A 24,306-nucleotide genomic window follows, 5' to 3' on the forward strand; every position below is an offset into this window, starting at 1 on the left:
CTAAGCTAGCGCAATAAATTTTTTTGCATATGAAACCGGAGGAGTTGTACTTACATCTTATGCCATCAGCTTGTCCTCTGTCACGGTTTCCTTCCACATAAAGCTTTGCAAAAATTGCATAAAAAGCGCTTGCAGGAACAAAAACATAATATTCCAGAAACACGCGTTGCCGATCCGATCAGCTGTTCGTAACACTTCCCACATTGAAAAAGACGTCAACGCGAACTATCGCATTTCCTGCCCGAAACCTGAAGAGACGTCATTTTCGCGGAAAATGTAGTTTTTTTTACTTGTAGGCCTTAAAAGCCTATACTGGTGTTTTTATAAGTCATGTTTGACTTTTCTCGAATTGCACTGCTGGGAATAGTTTATTTTGATGCACATGCTGTTTTCTTTGCAAATTTGCATCATAGGATTGTTTTTTGTTTTTTTTTCCTGCAGTATATAAAAATTGCTGTATCTCCAAAATAAAACTATGAAGACACTCAAAATAGATTTCCTGTTGTTGTAAACTATTTTTTGCAACTTTTTTTGTATTTAAAGTTTTGAGGGATAAGCCTCTTAAATTTCTCCAAGTAGAAATATATGTAAAAAAACAAAACAAAAACAATTTTCAATTTTTTTCTAGTTTACTATGGACTTAATACATACATATTATTAAAATATGGGCTATAACAGTTGTATTGATGTATAGCAACTTGAAATGCTCCCACAAATGGCACTACAACATGTAAAAAAAATAATATAAGCTCTGGCGGACTTGGTTCTATGGTAGGTCTTAAAGGGTTAAATAAATATCGTCAAATAATCGTGATCTCAATTTCAGTGAAAATAATCGTGATTATCATTTTTGCCATAATCGAGCAGCCCTACATGGATTAAGTAAATTATTTAGAGAGTATGTTATCATTGTAGTGAACACTGCAATTGGCTATGCCTTAGTTGCACTGCTGTTACTGTTACAAGTGTACAAGTCAATACAACCTGCGAAATGTTAAGTTCCCTACATATAAAATCACAGGAAAACTCACGACGTCTACTATGTCTTGCTTTGTCAGAACAATTAGGTATTTGGATGAGAGTGGGGGGAAAAAATACAGAAAAGCTTACACTGAAATGTGAAGCCAGAGAATGCGTTCTACAGTTTTTAATTTAAATGTCTTCTTAAATATTATCTTAACTACATTATTTGAAAAACTCTGAATGATGACAGTGTAGGGTACCATGAAAGATTGTTTTAAGTGGCATAGGCCACACTTTTCAGTTCTAGTACTCTCATCCAAATGTAAACAGATGTACAAAGCTGCACAGCAAAATCTGCATGTGCATAATAAGAAGCTGTGATTTTGAGCATACTCATGAAGAATATGCACATGCCCTCACCACTGCTTCACTGTGGCATCAGTTTCCTTCCCCACTCTTTAAGCAGGCACCGCCCCACCCCTCAGCTGGCTGTGCTCTGCAGTAGCAGGCCTTTCATCCCTCCATCCTTCCATCCCTCTATCCGGCCCTGCCCAGTGATTTATAATTCATCTGGGATCCTGCCTCCCTCCAACACTCTGCACCAGGACAGCATTAGCATTCTGTTTGGTCCCCAGCTACGCTGCACCCACGTGTGTGTTATGAATCTGAGGAATGATTCTTAGGCCTAGCCAGTGGGGCTGTACTTGGAACGGCTATTATTGTAGCTGTATATGCTTGTTTGTCTGCGGCTTTGCTACTGTCCTCTGTCATTGTGGGAATCAAGTTGGGCTGTCTGTCTCTGCTCTTTTCTATTAGTACGTATGAAGACAGAGGAAATGGAGTACTAAGTCGGATGGTGGTCCACCTTCTGATCGCTGTAGAAAACAGTACAGCTCATTGGTTAAAAAAACAGTTATGATATATATTAGTCGTTTTGTGTCAGAAGGTTTTTATCCCAGTACTATATAACCTCTCATACCTTTACCACAAAACCAAAGCACGACAAGTCACCGATGAATTTTAGACAAGCCTATTAATGCGTCACCATCGCTCCCAGTTACCCTATTTCACAAGAAGCTCTGGTTCCATTAGAAATGTACTTCTCATAGAATCCATTCTCTGCATCTTTTTAGTGTTTTTCAGGTGGCTATAATGTAAACTTACCGGGGGTAGCTGTACTGTAGCAGTTAAGCTTTTGGCTCTTAAGCTTAGGTTTGCTTGTCTTGCTGCGTGCCAAAACTGAAAGGACGCATACACCACATACACCGAAGAGCAAAGCAGCTAATTTACAGTTTAACTGACATGTTGAGGTAGTGATCATTATTTTAACAAGCTAATATTTTAAAGAGTAGGTCTGAAAAATGCTGCATTCAATTGCTAATATATGCAGCTAAAGCATAACATCTGATTATTTCAGTGCAATATTGGATGTTTAAGCACAGCTTGAGAACATCTTGATAAATGATTACCTTGTGAATTTAATGCTGTGGAGACCTGGCATTGAATGGTTGATGTTAAATGTTGTGGAACAAACCATGTCTAAGAAAAGCCTCAATTCTTGTGCCAAAGTAATTTGTAAGATTAAAAAAGCTGTCCAGCTATATTTGATTTATTAGTTTTTTAGCAGCTCACGATACAGGCTGTGTACTCTGGTAACTTGATAGTTAAATAGCAATTCACAGCTTTTTTTTCATGTAGGAGCTTATTTTAGGTTTTAAAAATAAATTAGTAAACAGTCTAATAGGTGCTGACACACTAAATACTCCAAAAATATTAATTAGATTGTCAGCTCTCTCAAATGTATATAATGCTTCAGAAATTGCATTGCAGCAGAATGAAAATTACATGTTTCAGGCTGTAGCCTTCGTCAGCTTGGTTTAAAAAGAAATTAAGCCAAATAGGAGGTTTTGTATTCGTTTTGCAACAAACAAGCATGTGCGCATGCATGTTTAGAGGGAGAAATCTGCAGTTGTTTGTTGCTCGGCTGACAGAGGCTTGTTGGAGTATTTTTACATGTGACAGAAACACATTTTAACCCTGGTGTCCAGTTCAAGTGTAGAAAACAAAATTTAATTTCACTTAAATCAATGAAGATTGATTCCTTTTGGCACTTTATGTTAAGAAAACACGAAACAGTGAAGTTGTGATGTAAAAAGACACACTTGGAAAAAACAAACAAAAAACCGTCTCAAGTGCAAAAAATAAAGAACGCGCAGTGAAACTGTTACTGTTGTAATCATCTACAGTCCTACAGCAGGCAGATCCAGTAGCTGCCAAAAACACAGTCACATGTCTGTGTAATCTGCCCCGTAGCTGCTTCTTCAATAATTTTATCACAGTTGCATTGCGGCATTCAGACCGCTTTAAATTGGGAACACTTTTCAGATGACAGTTTATACATTTGTGTGTGTGTGTGTGTGTGAGACATAATGATGCTCATCTGTGGAAAGGTCATATCCCCCCTCTGTGCCTCTCCTCCCTTTCCTTTCTCCCACTCTGTTCATTATCTATCCAGGCTCACTCCCTCTCCTCTGCATTTATTTTTACCTCCTCACGTAATCCTTAATTAATGTAGATCCAGTCACCGTGCCTCACATTTTACTATCGTACACTCTTACTTGTGTACATATACACTCATTCATTCATGTGCTCTCACGCAGGCACACGGCAGACATAAATTCAGTCACGCACATCTTAATGTGCTGCGCGTTTTATAAGAATAAATCCTGGTGGCTGCATTTCTCTTAGAGCTAAATTTTATATCGCACAGCCATCATGTCATGGGTTCCAATCTGGCTTGGGACACCTCACTCATCACCTTCCTCATTTTCCAGATGGCCCAAGCTAACAAATAATCAACAGCGGACACTTTATGTGGTACCGTCGTGGCTTTTCGTGGACACAAATTGAGAACCGTAGAATAAGTCTGCATTGATCTTATCAATGCTGGAATAAAAATGTCACTATTCTTTTTCCCTTGCAGTCTAGGTTATGTGACCTGGCCCTTTTGTTATTTAGTAGTAAAACTGCTTTGAGTAAGAGAAGATTAATTAACATTTTTCTACACGGATACTCAGGAAATCCATTAGAAAGCAGACTTCATTAAATTCATCTGACTTTAAACCAAGCTGGCATTTACACGTCATTATAGCACATCTGCAGCAAATCTTCGGTTTTAGTGGTTTTATGATAAGTTTAACAGGAATCATATACTTCAAACGATACTTGCAGAAGTTGTTTCCTTTGAGAAACGCGCGCAACCAACGTTGCCAATTTATTATTGATGCTGTGGTGTAGGAAAACCATTCCATGTGCTTAAAAAAAAAAAGAAAGAAAGAAAGAAATTGAGCATCCCTAACATGAAGTAACCACCCTAAGCAATGTACATTAAACCCATGCAGTTTTAAACTGATGAAGGGAATGCAAAACGCTGTGCATTATGTATGAGGGAGGGGCTGCACTTCAGCATGTGGTCTTAACCCCCGGTGCTTGCTGTGATGCTTTAAATTAAATCTAAAGAAACTACACTCGTGAATATGACTTTGGAGTTGCTTGGTCATAGTTTCCTGTTTTACTGGCATCTCTTGTGTTATTTTCAGTCAGTGTTCATGTTACTATAGCTCTGCGTAGCACAGTGAGGATTTTTTTGTTTACATGTGATATGTTGCACAGTAGTTTCACTTAACATATTGTTTTAATTCTGCCTACACACTTCTGCTTATCAGATGCTGTTTTTATTGAATCTTGTGCTGCTCATTACTTTGTTTGTAACTGAAACATTGCCTCATTTCCATGCTCAGGAATAGGGTGACCTTCATTCAAGGAATACTGTACATACACTGCTAGCTGACGTAGCTTGACTTTGCTGTGAACTTTGTTGCGGTCACCAGTAGATTAAAGATTTGATAGAAATCAAACTGACAGTATAGTTGGCATACTGTCAGTCTGTTGTATGAATTCAATACAGGAGCAGAATTTCTGAAAGATTAAAGGTGTTTCTTGATACTTTAATGTTGTAAATTTGTTTTGGTTTTTTTGGTTTTCTTATTAGGGCTCATTTTTGACCAGTAATCAAACCCTGCAGATAAATGGGTTTGTATTTGGTTTTGAAAGACAGACTGTGTTGCATGAATTATTGTTAACTGGGAAAGCTTACATTGTAAAATATTTAGCACTTGTGTTGGCTCGTGTATGTCTGTGTGTGTGCAATTGTCCAGGCATTGATGGGTAATTCACAGACCTTTCTCAAAGACTACATCTAAAATGTTCAACGTCAAAAACATGGAATAGCAGGTATACTGGGCTACTCTTGCTTGTGTTTCTGCTATCTTTCTCACAAAGTGGAGTTGACAGAAGTAATATCAAAATAATATAATTAAAACAGCCATTGTGATTTCTTCCAGTTTGTAGCGTACTCTATGGTAGGGCTGCCACGATTACGTCGACTATCAAAATCGTCAACAACTAATTTAGTAGTCGACGCATCGTTTGAAGCTTTGTAAGATCCCAAAAGATGCAGGAATAAGTAGTAGGATTTAAGAGTGTAATAACAGACTGAAACAGAAGATGGTAGATGTGTCCAAATTCAGGAACCGCATCCTCCTGTGCCCGCATTTGTAGGCCAATTATGTTACAGCGACACAATGAAGATTGTCCAAATTCGAAGTCTCCGACAAATGCGTCCTTTATTTCCCCAGATTTGAAAGATGGGTCAGGTGTATACTTCGTGGCCCAACCTATCCCAGAATTCATAGCGCGGCCCTGCTCAGTTTCCAAGAATGGCGGCAGCTAGTTAGTTTTAATATTACTCTTTCTGGGTCACAAAATAAACTTTTAACATATTTTCAAGCGAGAATGTAGCTGTTTAAACTTCAAATATCTGCCACCACATATTTTCAAAAGCGCTCCGACGTTTTCGGAGACATCTGTTACCCATCAGCTCGATAGCTAGCTGGGGTTCAAGGCTCACTGGAGCTGGTGAGAACACCGGACTCCCGGCAAATCGTTTTCAAACCCTACTCAGGTTAAACATATATATGTCACTTAGATAACTTAAAATGTTATTGTTTGGCTTTTTTCAGTTTTTTTATTTGTTCCTGAGTAAATCGGTTTGGCTGAGATTAAAGTTATAGTTTTTACACAGCTGAATAAACATCAAGCAGACAGCTGATTATCAGAAGTGTGAGATGCTCGGGAATATCCTCCGGTGTCCCGTTATATTTTAGAAAGCAAGGAGCAGACGGCTGAGTTTTTTAAACTCCACCAAAACAATCTGCAAATTTCATTAAAATTTAATAAACTATCATCTTGTCTTTATTTTTAGTTAGCACATACCTTAAACACTTAAAGCTGTAAGCTAATGATAGTTATATAAGAGCAGATGCATGCTGGTGCAATAAGCTGTACGTTTTACGTCCAATGGATGATGATCTGATTAGTCGACTAATCGCAAAAAAAATCGGTGACTAGTCGACTATCAAAATAAACGTTTGTGGTACAATCTATGGTCTTTCCCTGTCTTGTTCAAGAAAACTATTCAGACCAAACCTACACATGCCATCATTGGTTTTTAGCAACACACCATTGGCTTTTTCCAGGGCTCCACACTAAACTCTTGGTAGCCTCTGCATTGGTTGAATTTACATAACACCTCTTTATCCATAGACTGAGTACTACGCAAACAGACTTCAATGCGGGACTGTAAATCTGACATTTGAGCACTGCTGTCTTGAGTTTTAAGTTCAATGAACTGTTACACTATGGTTGTAGCATCAGACTGTGATTTTATTTACACACAGACGACTGTGGGGCATTGTCTAGTTGGGTTTTTTTTGTTGTTGTTGTTGTCGTCATTGGCGGGGGGTTTCAACCCCACTTGGAGGACGCATGTAGCTGTGTAGATGGCGTGTGGATGCCCAATGCGGAGGCTAGTGTTTACGCTCTGGAGACAAAATCCCTTCCACACAAGCAGACATCCATATACATATACCTTGAAGTGGTAAATATTTTGCTGCTTCATATTGGTTGTGTGTGAAATTGTCTTCATAGTGTAAGTAGTTTGATAAGTAGGAGGACTTTAATATGGATTGTTGTTGTTTTGGCCTCATTTAATGGGAGCATGGGATTCCCAAACATACTGGTATTTCCATCCATCCTGCTTAACAACCTCTCAGTCAGAGGTTTGACATGTGAAAATAAATAATGCCATGCTATATTGATAATTTTGTGCCACTTTTGTGGGTGTTTGTCATTGTTGTGATAGATCTGCAAATGTATATTGATAGGTAATGCATTAATGTTTTCCCTATTTCTCCCCCTTTTATTCTCCTGACTATTTTGCAGTGTTCAAACTAGGGCTGCAGCTACCGATTATTTTGATAGTCAGCTAATCGGCCTAATTTTTCTTTGATTGGTCAATTATTCAATGCTTATTTCAGTAACTCTTATCTCATCTTCCTGCACGCATACCTCCTGTTCTAGGGTCCAGTATATCACCTGCTCAAGCCTGCCCACTTGTGAATATTACCCTGCTGCTCTGTCCCACAGCAAATTACGAATAAAGACCTAGGAAACGTATGAATTTGAAAATAATCAAATGTATTTTTAACATTACTCCATAGGACTGTCAGAATAAAAATGAAATTAATTAAAATGTTAGGTTATACAAATTAAATTGCTAGTAGTATCTAGACACAAAAATAATGTGGAAATGGGAAACTAAATGGCTTATGGCTTATGTCCATTATTTCAAATAAAGCTTCAAATTAAATCGAAAAGATTTTATTTTCCAGTCCAAAATTACAAGTCAACAAAGTTTACAGATGAATTCACAATTGCAGAGGACATGTGGACAACAAAAAAAACAGGAGGCAGTGTAGCTACTCCTGTTTAACTATCGCATTTCAATCATTAGCTAACAAAACTGAAATGCTGAACTGCTTAGCAAGCATCCTGAGAAGCTTCCGACAAGTGAGCTAACATAAATATTACTGTACAAACATGAAGATGAAAAAGATATCAAGGCCACACACGAACTTAACTCTCTAAAACGGATCCATTCAGAGTCAACATCACAGCTCCAAGGTGCCGGCGTTTTAAATGCTCGTGGACTGCAGTAGAGCTGTCATGGACGCAAAGCTCTGCTTTCATTGTCTGCATTTAGCTTTGTTTGTTTTCTGTGAAATGCTTTCGCGTTTTTTTTTTTTTTTATCTCAATTTTCTTACATCCTCTCGGTTTGCTGTTCGTGCTACGTTCTTCTTCGTTACTATTGAGTGCAGTCTTGGCAGACGACAAAGGCGATCCTCCCCCTATAGTTTCCCGTAGTGTACTGCAGTTACAAAAATCCATTTACGTGGTTTTAGAGTATGACGCGTTGACGATGAAATTCGGCGTCAACTAATTTTTATAGTCCACATCATGGATTATGGCGCCGAATCATTGCAGCCCTAGTTCAAATGTCAATGTAATATACAATATCTAATTTAATATCTAATATATACAAGTAATTGCTAGAAGAAGCATTGGTTAGCACATATCAGTCTGAGTGAAACATCTCTTTTTGATCAAATGAGGATCCAAAGGTCAGGGAGGGATTGAAACCTCGTTGCTTGAGGTTGATATGCAGAGGCACTCTTCTATCAATAGGCTTCCTCTCTCGGTCCACAGCTCTTTCACTGGCTTCTGATAGGCCTGCATCTGTCTCATTTGTTAGTTGCTAGGCAACAGGCCTTCTGTGTGTGTGCGCGCGTGTGCATGTGTGCTCACACGTTGCTGTGGCAATGTCAGGCTTTAGAGAGGGGGGAGGGGGGGAGGGGGGGGGGAGGGGGGGAGGGGGGGGAGAAAGGGAGATGTTGAAAATAGAGAGAAAGGCAGATGAGAGAGAAGTACTCAGAGAGGTGAGAGGAAAGAAATGAGAATGAGTCAGAGCACTGATGAAGCTGAGGGACTGGAGAGGAGAGAGCCAAAATGCACTAGATTGTCGCTGGCCTTTCCTGCAGCCGAGCTGCATATATATACAGGCCTGCCACTATCTTAGCGAGGTCACTGGCAAAGACAGCGTGATTTACCAGACTGGCAGGCAGGCAGCAAGCCCTGAGCTGTTATTGGATGGAACAGAGAGGTGTAAGGGAGAGTGGACGTGCTCAGAATAGAAAATCAGACAGTGATTGGATTCCTCCCCACATCTCACTCCTCTCTTGCTCCCTGGCTCTCTCTCCTCCTAGATAATAGGACCACTCCCACTCACATTTCAGATATATTTTGTCATATCCAGATGTGGTCATCCTCAAATCAGCATTTAAGCATAACATTGACTTTAAAGTAGAGAAGGCACAAAAGATTCACATCTCATAACGTCGTATTTTACCAGAAACTTTTTTTTTGCTGAAAATGCAAAGTAGTTAGCATATCTCATGTGTGATTTTCTATTTTTCTTTTTTAATAAAACTGTAGAAGCTTGGCCTCCACCCGCAGAAGCAGAGATATTCACAGTTCTTTAATACAGCACTATGCACAAAGTAATTCTGCGTCTTTTGTAGGCATGTATTTTCTTTTTTCGCATAATGCATCTTCTCTCTGTGCTTGTTTTTGCATTAGCACATATGGTAAATGGCCTGTATTTATATAGCGCTTTACTAGTCCCTAAGGACCCCAAAGCGCTTTACATATCCAGTCATCCACCCATTCACACACACATTCACACACTGGTGATGGCAAGCTACATTGTAGCCACAGCCACCCTGGGGTGCACTGACAGAGGCGAGGCTGCCGGACACTGGCGCCACCGGGCCCTCTGACCACCACCAGTAGGCAACGGGTGAAGTGTCTTGCCCAAGGACACAACGACCGAGACTGTCCAAGCCGGGGCTCGAACCGGCAACCTTCCGATTACAAGACGAACTCCCAACTCTTGAGCCACGATCGCCCGATTGTGCGTGTGTGTGCGCGCGTGTGTGCGCGCGTGTGTGCGTGTTCATGTCTCATTCTCTTCTTCTCTACACACGTTTATAATGAAGTGAATGGGCCCAGGTCAGGGACTGAGCAGCCAAGCTGGGCTTTGGTTGCCAGGATACAGCAGCCGAGCCAGGCTGGTTTTATTTGCACACCAAACAGGCTAGCTAGCTGCTGCTGCTGCTGTTGCTGTCTTTCTGTAGATTTATCTGCTGCATAGCATGTCAATAGACTGCAGGGTAAGCACATACATAAACTAGGGCACAATGATTTGGTACAGTTATAAACAAACATAGATGCTTTCTCCTTGTACTCAAAATTAAGTGGTCTGCTTTTTCCAATAACTACCAAGTGTGGAAAAACTCTGTGGCTTTTTTACTGGTGAGAAATCTGTATTTGAGGTAAATAGGTTGGGGCTGAAAATGTATTTTGCATCAGCACTTTTTATGTGGAATTGTAACTGGTAAATTCACCATGAATTGTCAAATGGATAACCTAGCAGGAGATATGAGGATTTGTGCTCCCAACTAAGATCTTTATTATCTTTTAAATATAGATGCTAAAAGATGTTTTTCACCATTACATTTCTGCCAAAGGGAGTTTGTATTGCTTTACCAGTTTGTGTAATCCTCTAACGTATCACAGTATTTAGGGGTGAGTCATGCTAAATCAAGGCTGTGTCAGTATCTGTTCTTAGGCATTATTTTGAACTGGTGTCTTTGGTTGAGTACACTTGAAAGGCCTTGATCTTACTAGAGCTCTAGATCCAGAATGCAAAGAATCACAACTGCAACTCCTGAGCATCTCTGCTATGAGGACATTTGACCTGCATAACACTTGTTTCACCATTTATGATACAATGGAGAAGTCATGGCACATCTGTTAGCCAACATCAAGATACGAGTTGACTGCTTGGCAGTTTGTGTGTGTGTGTTTGTGTGCGCGGTGCTGATTCGTATCTGATTGTGCAATATGCAGCGAGGTCGATACACGCACGACGCACACAAACACGAGCACAGGCAGACACAGCAACATGCCCATCCCTGTGTGCAGCTGCTGCACTGTTCAGCTGTCAGAGTGGAAAATTTGAGGTGTGTTTTTGTGTGTACATTGAGAGTTGGGAGTGGCGCGGGGCTGGGGCAAACAATTGCTTTTCAAATCTGCACCTGTACCTCTGCTATAGTTGTTTGTGTCTTTATGTCTCTGTTTTCCCCATACATAATCAAAATTGTCTGTCTGTATTAGAGCAGCTGCTTGGTTGTGCTGGCTATGGTAGAGTTTGGTCTGTGAGCCTTTGAGGTTGAGGTGTTTTGCAGTTTTATTGCAGCAGATATATGCAATAGCATTTTCATTTATATAACAGCACTTCTTATATGCTTGATAAGAAAACTCCATGTGTGTCACTGTACACATTATCTTTAAATAGAACATTAATTTTGTATGAGCGGGCACACTAATGTCCCTTGTGCTTTAAAAGAAATAAATTCACAGCTGTGTGCCCTTTTATTAAATGCTACTGCATTTATGTCCATTCTTCTATTTTATCTGCTTTGTAGGCTTTGAAACCATTGTAAACTAACTCTTGAAGTTGACCTCATGCCAGTGCAAGTGTGCTTGTGATGTGTCCCAGTGCTTCTGCAAGTATGCACATGGTATGCTGCAATATGCTGAAGTGTTGGCCTCCATCTGACCGCAGAGGGAGTGGCTCGGGATAGAGAGGATGCTACAGGAGGATGAAGAGAGAGAGGGACAGGGGGCATAGAAAGAATGGTGTGTGTGTTTATTCAGGGGTGAGAGAAGCTTGGAGAGTAGTACTGGCAGGTCCTGTCCTTCATTTAGAAGAGATTGCTTCTCTGGCTCAACACTCACCACTCCTTTCTGCAGTTATCTCCATGGCCACGTCTAACTTGGCTGACGTCATGCATAATACATTAAAACTCAACAGTGCAGTGCGTGTTTTTTTTGTTTCTTTCTCCCTACCCCTGATGTCAGGGAGCGAGTCAGCAGGCAACAGTTAATTGGTTGCTTATAAACTTAAAATGTATTGCCCCGTTGATTAAAAATGTAACTACAGATGATTTGTCTCTGAAATGCATATTTTATATATCTACTTTGCAAACCCAAAAGTTGTGAAGAGAAGAGAATTGAAATAGGACACCGTTACAACAAACACATTTGACAAAACTTTGTAAAACACAAACAAAAGCTAGGCTGGAAAATGTAAATGAACTGTTGAATTTAGTAACTCATACAGCCACAACAAAAACCCTCAGATTATCCTGCAGCTACTTATGAGTAACAGGACAGAGATGAGGAAGACGTGAGGACGGTTCCTCACTACAAATCGAGTGCGTTAATTAATAATTCTGGGATGTTTTGGTTGAACAGCCCTCTTCGTGTTATGTCACAAGTAGCTAAGGGATTTGTTCTAAAATTATCCTTTTAATTTATTATTAACTTTCTTGTGTGCTCTGTAACCCTGTCTTTCGTTGCCTTAAACTCAGGTCATGGTCTTGTGTCGTGACATTCCATTGAAAAAAAAAAAAATTCTTCTTCCAGTTTGGAAGTCCCTTAGGTTTTTGCCAGAAAGTTTAACTTTGATCTCACATGTCCACAGAATATTATCTAGCAACATTATCCAGCAAGTCTTGTGAAATATCTGGAGAGTCTTTTCAGATGTGCTGCGATGTCCTGATATGAACACCATTCTTATTCAGTGTTTCTTCTTATTGTGGACAAGTTGTCGAGATTTGTGCAGTTGTTCTGCTGTTACCTTTTGGTCTTTTTTCACCTAATTTGGGATTATTTTTGGTGTGCTCTTTACAGGACGCCCATTCCCAGGTAGTGGACCTGAATTCTAGCCATTTGTAAATGCTTCTAGCCTGAAAATGTAGTAGCAATCTTGCCATGGTTCACATCAACTGATCTCTCTCGAAAAGACACGGCTTTGACAGTAATCAGACTTTGTATGCCTTTATTTATAGGGAGTGACACCTCTTAAGCCACACTTACAATCTCATCTCCTTAATTGGAACACCTGACACCAAGTAGGTTTAGGCAAAGTCAGTGGCACAAAAGTGTACCGTGTGGAATTTCTCAGTGTGTTTTATCATATTGCATTTGTCTCCGGTTTGAAGGCCGCGTTTTATGACTAATCAATGTAGAAATCCTGATCATTCCTTATGGGTCACCAATGTTTCTGGCACCTTAAAGATAGCAAATGCTTAAACTTCTTTTCAACCGTTAACACCTCAAAACACCTGAAAGTTGTTTTGTTCGCTGGCCTAGATTACTATTCAGCACCACTTTAACGCACTCCCACTATATGCAAGCTCATGATCACTTACATTTCTGAATATGTAGATAAAACCCACCAAGTAATTGAGTGGGAGTAGTTTTTGCAGTGGTTGCCAAGTTAGTAATGTCTGGTTTCCATTACACATCATCTTATAAAGGCTGAAATTAAACTAAATAGTGTAATGTTAATCAAACACTCATTTTCTTTAGTAATGTTGAATGAATTTGCAGTTTGTTCTTGGAGAAAATGACTTTGTCTGTTGGTTGTAAAACATCCCAAAGTGACATTTTGTAGAAATCTTGTATGTACACTCATAAATGGACATATGAAATTAATCAACTGTTCAGCGGCGAAACACAGACACACTGTCAGCAGATATTGGGTGTCTTGTTATTGGCATGAAATTACACAGGAAATGATGCCCCTTGGTTTTGAACAGGGTTTCCTCTCCATGTGTGCCTTTGTGTGACTGCAAGCTTGCAAACAGCATTTTCTTGTGTTTCACATATCAGCGAAATGCTCGGTTGCTATTATCATCTATCATAGTAGTCCCAAAATAGTGCAGATTATTGTTCTAGAAGCCTCGCTGACCCAGTTTAATGTGTGTGTCTGTGCGTGGCTGCAGTGTTTGTTTATTTCTGAGAGCGGTCGACCTTCCTGTCACTTTGTTTGGTGTGGTGAGAGGTGGGAGTTGAGGGAGATTGCAGCAAGTGCCTACCAGTAGCAAAGAGGGACTAACAATGAACTGTGCGAGTGAGGAAGGTGCCTGTGGTTTGCTGTGTTTCTCATGTCTTATTCTTTACAGCTGTAAAGGGGGTCAGCACGTCCACTGCAGTTGTGTGCCTATCTGGTTGGCTGGCTGGCTGTCTTGACTTGACTGACTTGCCTGGAAGGATATAAATAGCAGTCTTTGAATAGGATAACTGCAGAGCGAAGGGAAGAAGGGTGGGGGGAGGGGAGTGGAGTGGAGATGGAAGTGGCGCCAGGGAAGATAGGAGTGCCAGTGTCTCAAAGTAGAGGGAAAAAATAATGCAGCCATGGCCTCATCTGTTCACTCACTCAGTCAGTCACAGGGATGATCACATTTGGACGCACTCTTTAGAGAAAGTACATTACAGAGGAGAGAATTGAGGAAAGGAATGTATGATTAATTCATGGCCCTGTGAAGCAGGCGGCCATGAAGGAAAGGCAGTGGATAGTAATGCACATATTGTTGTGTACTTGCACGTAAGGCAAAGTAGACACTAAGAACACAGAGGACAATAAACTGTACAGAACTCTCATGGTTTATTGTGAATTTACAATAAAACCACTTATACCAGAGATGATTGTTTTTGTTGTTGTTGCTGTAATACAATGGATCACCTTCCTTAGTCACTATGGCAAGGATGCCATAAATTAGTACAGGGTAAAGCCCACAATTACAAGGGCTGGCTAGCTTTGGCGGTAAGTAGCTGTTTGGGTTTTTGTTGAGACGTGCCGGTTAAATTTCTAAAGACATTCCTCAGCTGTTCCAAGGCCCACAACATGTGCATTATGCAATATCTTGGACATAGTCTGCCCTGTTGTCATTCCCAAATTCTAGTATGTCAGCACTTAAGATGTAGCTGATATGAATAGCATGCCTCTGTTAAAAGTAATTGTACTTTGATTGGGTTTACACTTAACAGAGATTTCTAACAACTTTTTTTAAGTATTCAGGCGGCTCTTACTGCTCTTTGGGTTCTGCCTGGTGAACAGATAAGCCCTTTGCCTGCCACAGCTGCAGCTCTCCTCCCTCTTTAAATGCTCTTCCTCCAGAGCCAGGGGTGTAATGGTTGAAAGTGGAGTGCTTGATGTACCACTAATGGCTGCATCGTCTGGCAGTGTGTAAATGTGTTTTCAATGAAACGTCAGGTGCTAAACTCCCCCTCCCCTCCATCCACACACCATTTTGTTTTTCTCTTTGTTCCAGACGGTTGATGACGATGCAATGGCAGCGTGAATGAAGCTTGGCGTGGGGAGAGCTGAACGATGCCCAAAGGTGGGGGTTCTAAAACCCCCCAGCTGGACCACTTCCCACTCAACACCGACATGGTGGAAAAGCAAGGTGGGAAAAAGGTAAGATTGAAAAGCATACAGTAAACACAGTGCACAGCAACAAAGCCTGTTTCACTTGGAGAAACATGAGTTAAAGTAATGACAAAATTAGTTTTAGATTGGGGTTTAGATCATCATTGAACTGAATGACAAAGACACGTGGTCTTCAGCAGAAATCATTTACTCCCTTTAAACAGCACTTTCTGACCTTTTGGTCATAAACCTGAGACGCTCACATCAGTTTAGTTATTTAGTAATTACCAGTTTATCTCCGTAAGCTTGACAGTTCCTTACGCAACATCAAAAAGATTTCTGTCCCAAACTAATGTTGTTGTTTACCAGTCACACCATGCTTTGCATTGGCTCTGTGGACCAGCTGGAGGCAGGTTCTGACTTGTCAGCTTACAGAGCTCATCTCAAATGTACTGTGGAGTAGAGCAATGTATGTGTTGCATCACTCTGCAATTTATAGGTATTTACTTTTAGTTTAACAACCAAAGTAATGAGTAGAATGTAGTGTGTAAATGAAATAATTAAAAAGAGTAAGATTCTTCTTTGCACATTTGATTGTATGGTAAGCTCTGTCCCAGCTCATTCCATGGAAATATAAATATTGATGTATGTTTCTAGGGGTGTGCTGTTCCCATATTTCAGACTGGTTTTTGGTGATCTTTGGTGGTCTTGTTCAGGCTTTGCTTTGCCACACCTCAGCTGTAGCGTGTTGGTTGCTAGCCAGAGTGAATTTAAAAGCAAAGCAATATGGTTTAGAAGTATTTTACACTTGCTACACCAATAGTTGTTATTGTTTTGGGGTTTGTTTGTTTTTTATAAATGTTTGCAAAAGTTTTTTAGTTAACCACAAACGGGTCAAGTGAGTTGATACAGCTAAAAACTTGTCTTTAGTTCAATCAAAGAGACATCATAAAAATTGCTTCATTTAAGCCGTATCCTGTCAGCCTCATGGTAAGCGCATGTATGTGCAGGAAGACGAGCAACCAGTGCAGCTGTAAGAGCATTATGCAGCAACCTAATGAGATTAGTGCAAAAAATTTAAAAGAACGACCCAAATACATTTTTATTTTTCATTTGATTTACAGTGGGGCAAAAAAGTATTTAGTCAGCCACCGATTGTGCAAGTTCCCCCACCTAAAATGATGACAGAGGTCAGTAATTTGCACCAGAGGTACACTTCAACTGTGAGAGACAGAATGTGAAAAGAAAATCCATGAATTCACATGGTAGGATTTGTAAAGAATTTATTCGTAAATCAGGGTGGAAAATAAGTATTTGGTCAATAACAAAAATACAACTCAATACTTTGTAACATAACCTTTGTTGGCAATAACAGAGGTCAAACGTTTACTATAGGTCTTTACCAGGTTTGCACACACAGTAGCTGGTATTTTGGCCAATTCCTCCATGCAGATCTTCTCGAGAGCAGTGATGTTTTGGGGCTGTCGCCGAGCAACACGGACTTTCAACTCCCGCCACAGATTTTCTATGGGGTTGAGGTCTGGAGACTGGCTAGGCCACTCCAGGACTTTCAAATGCTTCTTACGGAGCCACTCCTTTGTTGCCCGGGCGGTGTGTTTTGGATCATTGTCATGTTGGAAGACCCAGCCTCGTTTCATCTTCAAAGTTCTCACTGATGGAAGGAGGTTTTGGCTCAAAATCTCACGATACATGGCCCCATTCATTCTGTCCTTAACACGGATCAGTCGTCCTGTCCCCTTGGCAGAAAAACAGCCCCATAGCATGATGTTTCCACCCCCATGCTTCACAGTAGGTATGGTGTTCTTGGGATGCAACTCAGTATTCTTCGTCCTCCAAACACGACGAGTTGAGTTTATACCAAAAGTTCTACTTTGGTTTCATCTGACCACATGACATTCTCCCAATCCTCTGCTGTATCATCCATGTGCTCTCTGGCAAACTTCAGACGGGCCTGGACATGCACTGGCTTCAGCAGCGGAACACGTCTGGCACTGCGGGATTTGATTCCCTGCCGTTGTAGTGTGTTACTGATGGTGACCTTTGTTACTTTGGTCCCAGCTCTCTGCAGGTCATTCACCAGGTCCCCCCGTGTGGTTCTGGGATCTTTGCTCACCGTTCTCATGATCATTTTGACCCCACGGGATGTGATCTTGCGTGGAGCCCCAGATCGAGGGAGATTATCAGTGGTCTTGTATGTCTTCCATTTTCTGATGATTGCTCCCACAGTTGATTTTTTCACACCAAGCTGCTTGCCTATTGTAGATTCACTCTTCCCAGTCTGGTGCAGGTCTACAATACTTTTCCTGGTGTCCTTCGAAAGCTCTTTGGTCTTGGCCATGGCGGAGTTGAGTCTGACTGTTTGAGGCTGTGGACAGGTGTCTTTTATACAGATGATGAGTTCAAACAGGTGCCATTCATACAGGTAACGAGTGGGGGAGAGAAAAGCTTCTTACAGAAGACGTTACAGGTCTGTGAGAGCCAGAGATTTTCCTTGTTTGAGGTGACCAAATACTTATTTTCCACCCTGATTTACGAATAAATTCTTTACAAATCCTACCATGTGAATTCATGGATTTTTTTTTCACATTCTGTCTCTCACAGTTGAAGTGTACCTCTGGTGCAAATTACTGACCTCTGTCATCATTTTAAGTGGGGGAACTTGCACAATCGGTGGCTGACTAAATACTTTTTTGCCCCACTGTATCTCTTTGCTGTTTTACTGTTGTTGTTTGTTATTTCACTAAAAACAGCCAATTCAGCTAATTTATAGTTGCGGATGTATTTATTTGTTGCATTTAATTTTTCTAAGTCGGAAAAGATAGCGTTGACTCAAGACTGATGTTGCCTTACACATATAGATCCCCAGTTGTTTCCCAAGTATAAAAATACAGTGTAATAATTCAACACACTCACTGGATCGCTACTAGGTATCAGCAGATACCCAAAGCCAGGGTACTGTAGAAGAACGTAAGATATCTGATTGGTTTTTATTCTGTTTTTTGCAAATGTCATTTGACTCCATGACATGGAAATGGGGCAAAAGTGAAACCTGTGCATAGTTATGCACTGTCCCCTCTCTGACAACATGGGCTATCAAAATAGGTATGTTCAAATCACATGAATGCATAAGTACTGGTATGTGCAAAAGTTAAATCAAACAGAAAAATGGGAATGAAGCAGATTTTTTTTTTTTTTTTAATTTGAGAAGTTCATGTGTGCATGTGATGCAGTTCTGGACTTCAGACTTCTCTCTAACCTTTCTGTGCATACATTATAATGTATGTTAATAAGGTGATGCTCTTTAGGTTGGGCTTTTCCCATCAGTGCAGTGTTTTACATCTTGAGCTTGTTAGAACACTAAAGTCAGTCTGGGATGACATAAATGGGATGTCCTAAATCCACTGAGAAACAGTTGCAGGTTTTTCAAGAAAAACCTCCCTGACGAGTACCTTTTAAAATACAAAAATAAAATTAAATAAAATTTCTTTCTCAAACTCACTTTAGCTTACTGCCTAAAATGTTTAAGTGTTACTATATATCAGGCGTAGGAAGCTTACTATAAGGCATCAAATCTCTGTCTGTCTTCTTTTGCGCAATCAGGAGTTCAGCAACGAAACCTGCAACACAGATGAACGTTAATCTGCATCCACACTGTTCACTAAAACTTTGAAATTGGTGCTTAGTTCCCTTGATAACCCTATATGTTTTTACTACCAGGTCATATGTTAAACACCAGTTTGTTTTACTCTCATTAGTAGTTGCTTGACTCACTTGCCTTGAAGTTGAAAATGGTTTATCTCAGGTCCCTGCCAGTGGTTATTTCTTTATTGCATATTATGACATTAACATGCTACCTAGTAACCACTTACCAACAGGCTAAAACAACCCTTTTTAAGATCATATGTAACACCTAATAAAAGTATCCCATTATTTTTAATTTCATAACGGTAACATCTAATTTATAGCCACAAAGCATTACACTCATGTTACTTGGTTTGGCAACCAAACAACAGACTAAAATCACAGACCAAACCATACTGTAGCTTGGGCACCAGCATGTACTAGTCATCAACTCATGATAGGTTGCGATTCCCCCTCCCTGACTTTTTTCTTGTTGATGTTGGTTAATGTCTCTTTACTTGACTTGTACAGATTTTATAAGTGTCGCCACAATAAGTGGTGTAAAGTTGTGATTTAGTAGGGGAATCTATATAGACTGCATGCTTACTTTAATAAAAAATTTGCATTTGGTATGTGTACTGTATTGCAAGACAAATGATACAATATATTGTGGTATGAATACTTTATTCCACCAGTCCTGCATATTTGCTATATTTTGTTTTCTTCTTGCCACATCTTCGACTGAGCTATTATTTAATACAACATACCTGCGCAGGTCTTTGTACTTGCGTAATCTTCTTACTCTCAGTTGTATCTTGTAGTTATTAATGATTGATAAACAGCTCGACGGAGATTCCTTTTAATTAAACTATAGTTCTTGCATTTGACTTCAGCACAAATGCTTAATTAAATAATGGACTATTGCATAATAGACTTGGGTTCAGTGTTTGTTGTCTTAAAAAGCCCTAAGTCACATGTCTGAAGTGCTTTTGAATTGGTGTCACCTTATTGCCCAGTTATGACGTATTCACTACCTTGAATTTGACACAGATACTGTCGTCACTGTTTGTGTTGGAACAAAGTTTTGGGCGCAGCTTGATGATGTCATGTGTGTACTAACTGTTCAGCTACCAGCAGCAGCTCTGAGAGGTGTAGAAAGCAGAGGTACAGCTTATGCAGGCATGGATTTACAACCCTCTGCAAAGGATTGCATCAGACTCTGGTATGGAGGGAGGGAGGGAAAGAAGCGAACAGGGGTGGGTGGAAAACTGAGTGAGACGAAGAGAGCACGCATTGCTAGGAGACCACCAAACAGGGTGTCGTGTGAAGGCAGATCAGAGGAAAGTCTTGAGTTGTCAAAGCTTTGCTTACACTTAATTCTCCAAAATCAACCCGGTTGAACTTTAGAGATTTGAGTTGGTGAATTGACCATTTTTCCCCAGTCCAGTTAACCAGAGCTATATGATGGTTCTTTTGTTTGTTTGTTTGCTTTAAGAAATAATTCACAGTGTTTTCCATGCTTAAGATGTACTGTAGCTTTAAACGTATGCATCATAATTTCGCTCAAATGGTGTGTTCTCTCTTTGTGGGAGTGAGCGGGGATGCAGACGGGCAGACAGAAAGATCAGCTCATTGTAGCTGACACTGTTTGTCTCTACTGTACCATGACATCATGGTCTTATGACTGGGGCAGGGCAGGGGGAGGAGTTCAAAGAGTTGATACATAATAGAAAACCTGCCCTCAGGATAGAGATAGATGAGCAGGGTACTGAAGATAGGACAGAGAAATTAGGTGAATTAAAGCGTCTGTTTGTACGTTATCTCACCTCTGTCTTGCATCTTACGTTATGAGTCCTTAAACCTGTGTAGTTAACGGAGTCGTCAAATGATTAGATCCTTCCTGTAGAAGTTTTGCTTGAGCATTTGTATAGGGAGTTATAGGGAGCTATAGTGGACTGATTTTTTTTATTTTTCACTCTGTGCTGAATCCTGTGTATGCTTTTTGTTTTTTGTTTTTGAACGCTTAATCACAGATGGTGTCGTCTGAATCATACATGGAGTCATTGCTGAAATTCCAGTATTGACTACTGTATTGTAAGAGAGTACATTTAGACTTTCACGATACCGACCAGAACCTTACATGACAAATAATGTAATTATGAAAAACACTTTTCTTTTTAGGTAATATCATTTATTTAAAAAAAAAGATCCTTTAAAAGCATGGTATCCTTTTAATGCCACAACAATGTCCCATTTTTAGCATATAAACAGTATCAGCTCTCTTTTGTTTCATTTTATTTTTGTTGTTGTTTATGGACTGATTCTTATAGCGCTTTTCTACTCTCCTGGAGTACTCAAAGTGCTCTGTACAACACGCTGCATTCACCCATACACACCCTTTCACCCAAGCACTGTAATCTATACTGTCAGTGCATTACTGTCCTTCATACGTGTTCATACTCCGATGGATGCATTGGAGAGCAAGTCGGGGTTAGTATCTTGCCCAAGGATATTTGGCATGCATACTGGGGGAGCCAGGGATCGAACCACCAACCTTCCAATCAGCAGCTGACTTCCTCTACTTCCTTAGCATAAGCATGTAGTACATTAAATATAGAAACCTAAATACATGAGTCATGACTTAAATCCCTGATAAACCCACCACAGTGGTCGCAATGATCACGGCCCCAATCTTGTCTCACAGTCACTCACATTTATACCCACCGTTAAGGCGCAGGAAACCACTGCAGTATTCTCCTGAGCGATAGGTGTCACCACTCAGACAATATCGCCACAGAAGAAGAAGTCAAAACACGGAAGCAAAGACTTTGTCGGGTGTTGTTTTGCAAAGGTTTTTCCACACAATCGTACACTCGTGTCTTCAACCCAGCTGCGGCAGCCACGGCACAACGTGCCAGGTTACAAAGATCTTGAGGTGCACAAATGGCCAAAGCGCTGCAAAGTGTCACACAACACACTATGTGATGTCAAAATCAGCACGCAAAATATCAAGCATAATAGGTCCATTACTGGGGGACACGTTAAAAACATTTTTTGTTACACAGATGCAACACTTGTCTTTTAATATTGTGTTTTTGTCATCTACAAATATCTCTAAGTGTCCACTTTGAATTGATTCCTAATGTATTGCAATTAGGAATGCAGCGTATGGCTTTGACTTCATATATTTGCTCAGTGAGAAGCTACTGCTTTCCTCTTTAAAAATAATTCTGTGTTGAATTCTGTGTATTCTAGTTAAAAATGTATATAAATTAATAATGAATAATTGTTAGTAGCTCGTTGTAAGAGATACAAACCCAGCTTCAGTTCCATTCCCAAGCCTGGATAAATGAAACGGCTGCATTAGGAAAGGCATCCAGCGTAAAATCTGTGCCAAATCACATATGTGCATCCATCAGCTGTGGCGACTCCTAAAGAAAGGGACCAACATAAAGTAGCTTTAATAATGAATAATTATTTACTGCTACCACACAAGAAACTATTATGAAGATGACATCATAAACAACTTGTAGACATCTTCCACTGTTTGTGGTCTGTGGGGGTCTTTTTGTTTGTTTTTAAAAAAGGTATTCTGGATAAATTAGTTTGCATGAGCACCCAAACACAGAACAACCGTTAAGTGAGGCTGGACAAACACATGTAAGTATTTACATCTGTTGATAGCAGATACACAGGGGTTTGTGATTGTTTCCAGCAGCTGTAGACCACAGAGCCAAGCCGGCGTCAGCTTAGCCTCCTCTCCCTGTGCCTGGCTCTTTTACTGTGGCCAGGAATCTAGGAGGAAACGCTGGAAAAACTTTTGCTTTGAGAAGCTCTTAATAGCTAGAAGAGTCAGGCCAGTGAATTCAGTAGGAAGGTATAGCCAGAGACATTATGAAAGAGGGACACGGCGACTTAAAAATATGGTGGTAGATGTATAACCTCCAGGGGGGAAAAGCTTTTTATAAACGGAGTTTGCGGTCAGCAAACTTGTGCAGTCTTTTATCAGATGTTATTTCCTGGTGACCATTGAAATTAAAGTTAATTTAATTAATGCTTCAAAATGTGCCTGAGGGTGTTTTCAAGGTGGCAGCTGAGTCAGGAATTGCTTCTAGGACTTTAAAGTAAGGTAGACAAATAAAGTGCACTGCTCTGATGAAGACACTTGCTCACCCCAGTGTTTTGTTGCTTTCACAGGATAAGGTGTTATCAAACAAGACTCCCAAATTGGATCGCAATGATGGGGTCAAAGAGATGAAAGAAAAGGCCTCTAAAAGGAAGCTGCCCTTCACTGCTGGAGCAAATGGAGACCAGAAAGATTCTGACTCAGGTAAGGCTGTATTGCTGTGTGTTTACGCTCATGTTTCTGCATCTCGATCACCTTGTGACTTTGTATAGACTCAACTGGTTCTTATATAGCGCTTTTCTACTCTACCTGAGCACTCAGTGCGGAAATCAAAGAGAACGGAGAGTAGTTAGCACTGGTGTGCGAACAGGGCTTGACCTGTGTGAAGTGAAAGTGCTCCCAACTTTGAATTAGCTGGTTGTTTGAGAATCAAGGAGTTTGTACCTACAATCATAGTCTAAAAGGAGAGGAAGACCACACAAAATCATGATCCAATTAAGTGGGGATTTGGGCAACATACAAGCCTGACCAGGCCTGGGTTTGGTAAGGCTCCAGCTGTTTTCTTTTAATTAGGGAGAGAAGGACTAGTCCTCACGCTTGTTTGACTTTGGGCTTTAAGGGTTCAGGATTTAGTTTGTTGATAATGGTCCAGCTTAGAGGCTTTGGTAACAGTCTTCATCAGCACTGGGTGAGTTGCTAAATTGGTTCATGTTCAGTGTTTACACTTGGGGAAAAAACCTTTCCTCTCCACACACAAGAGGAAAACTACAAGTATGCAACAGATGACTGTTAGGGCATGAGGATGTGTTTAGCAAGATTGGACAAGTATTTTGTAAACACATAATGTTGTATGTGATTACTCCTCAACTTAAGCAAATTATAAATAAATTAAAAAGTTTGAGAGGCTGTAATATGTCTTAAATCTCTGGACATTTGTGTATGCGTGTTCTTCACTTCCATTTAAGTTGCAAGATTATTTCATGTTCTTCTTCACAAATGTTTACTTGTTGTGCATTAATATTCTAATCTCTTCTGCTGAATTCATTTTATTTATCCATTATTTTTTTTTATCTTGAGATAATCTTCACCCTACCTCAATCACACGAGATGCGAAATCTAAAGACGGGAACATTAGCTGGAAATTCTTTTAGTATACTAATAGTTTCATGTTGTGTTCCAGCGCCTTGCCTTTCTTTGTCTCTGATCTGAGCTATATTGTGTTAGTTTCTAAGATTTACACACTGTACAAGCTTTGAAGATTTAGCTGGCTCCTGG

At 40.2% G+C, this 24,306-nt stretch overlaps 1 protein-coding gene across 3 annotated transcripts in view; it reads left to right on the forward strand.

Annotated features, from left to right (window-relative positions):
- ankrd11 (ankyrin repeat domain 11) overlaps window positions 1-24,306 on the forward strand; it is a 116,259-nt gene that overhangs the window by 74,762 nt on the left and 17,191 nt on the right. For all 3 annotated transcript variants that reach the window (XM_026166284.1, XM_026166297.1, XM_026166291.1), the window contains 2 exons: window positions 15,166-15,311; window positions 23,103-23,235. In XM_026166284.1, the coding sequence (XP_026022069.1) occupies window positions 15,225-15,311; window positions 23,103-23,235 (220 nt within the window). In that variant the 5' untranslated portion in view covers window positions 15,166-15,224. The remainder of the gene's footprint in view (window positions 1-15,165; window positions 15,312-23,102; window positions 23,236-24,306) is intronic.

The sequence above is a fragment of the Astatotilapia calliptera genome, chromosome 1 (assembly GCF_900246225.1).
Source record: "Astatotilapia calliptera chromosome 1, fAstCal1.2, whole genome shotgun sequence".
NCBI classification, from domain to species: Eukaryota; Metazoa; Chordata; class Actinopteri; order Cichliformes; family Cichlidae; genus Astatotilapia; species Astatotilapia calliptera.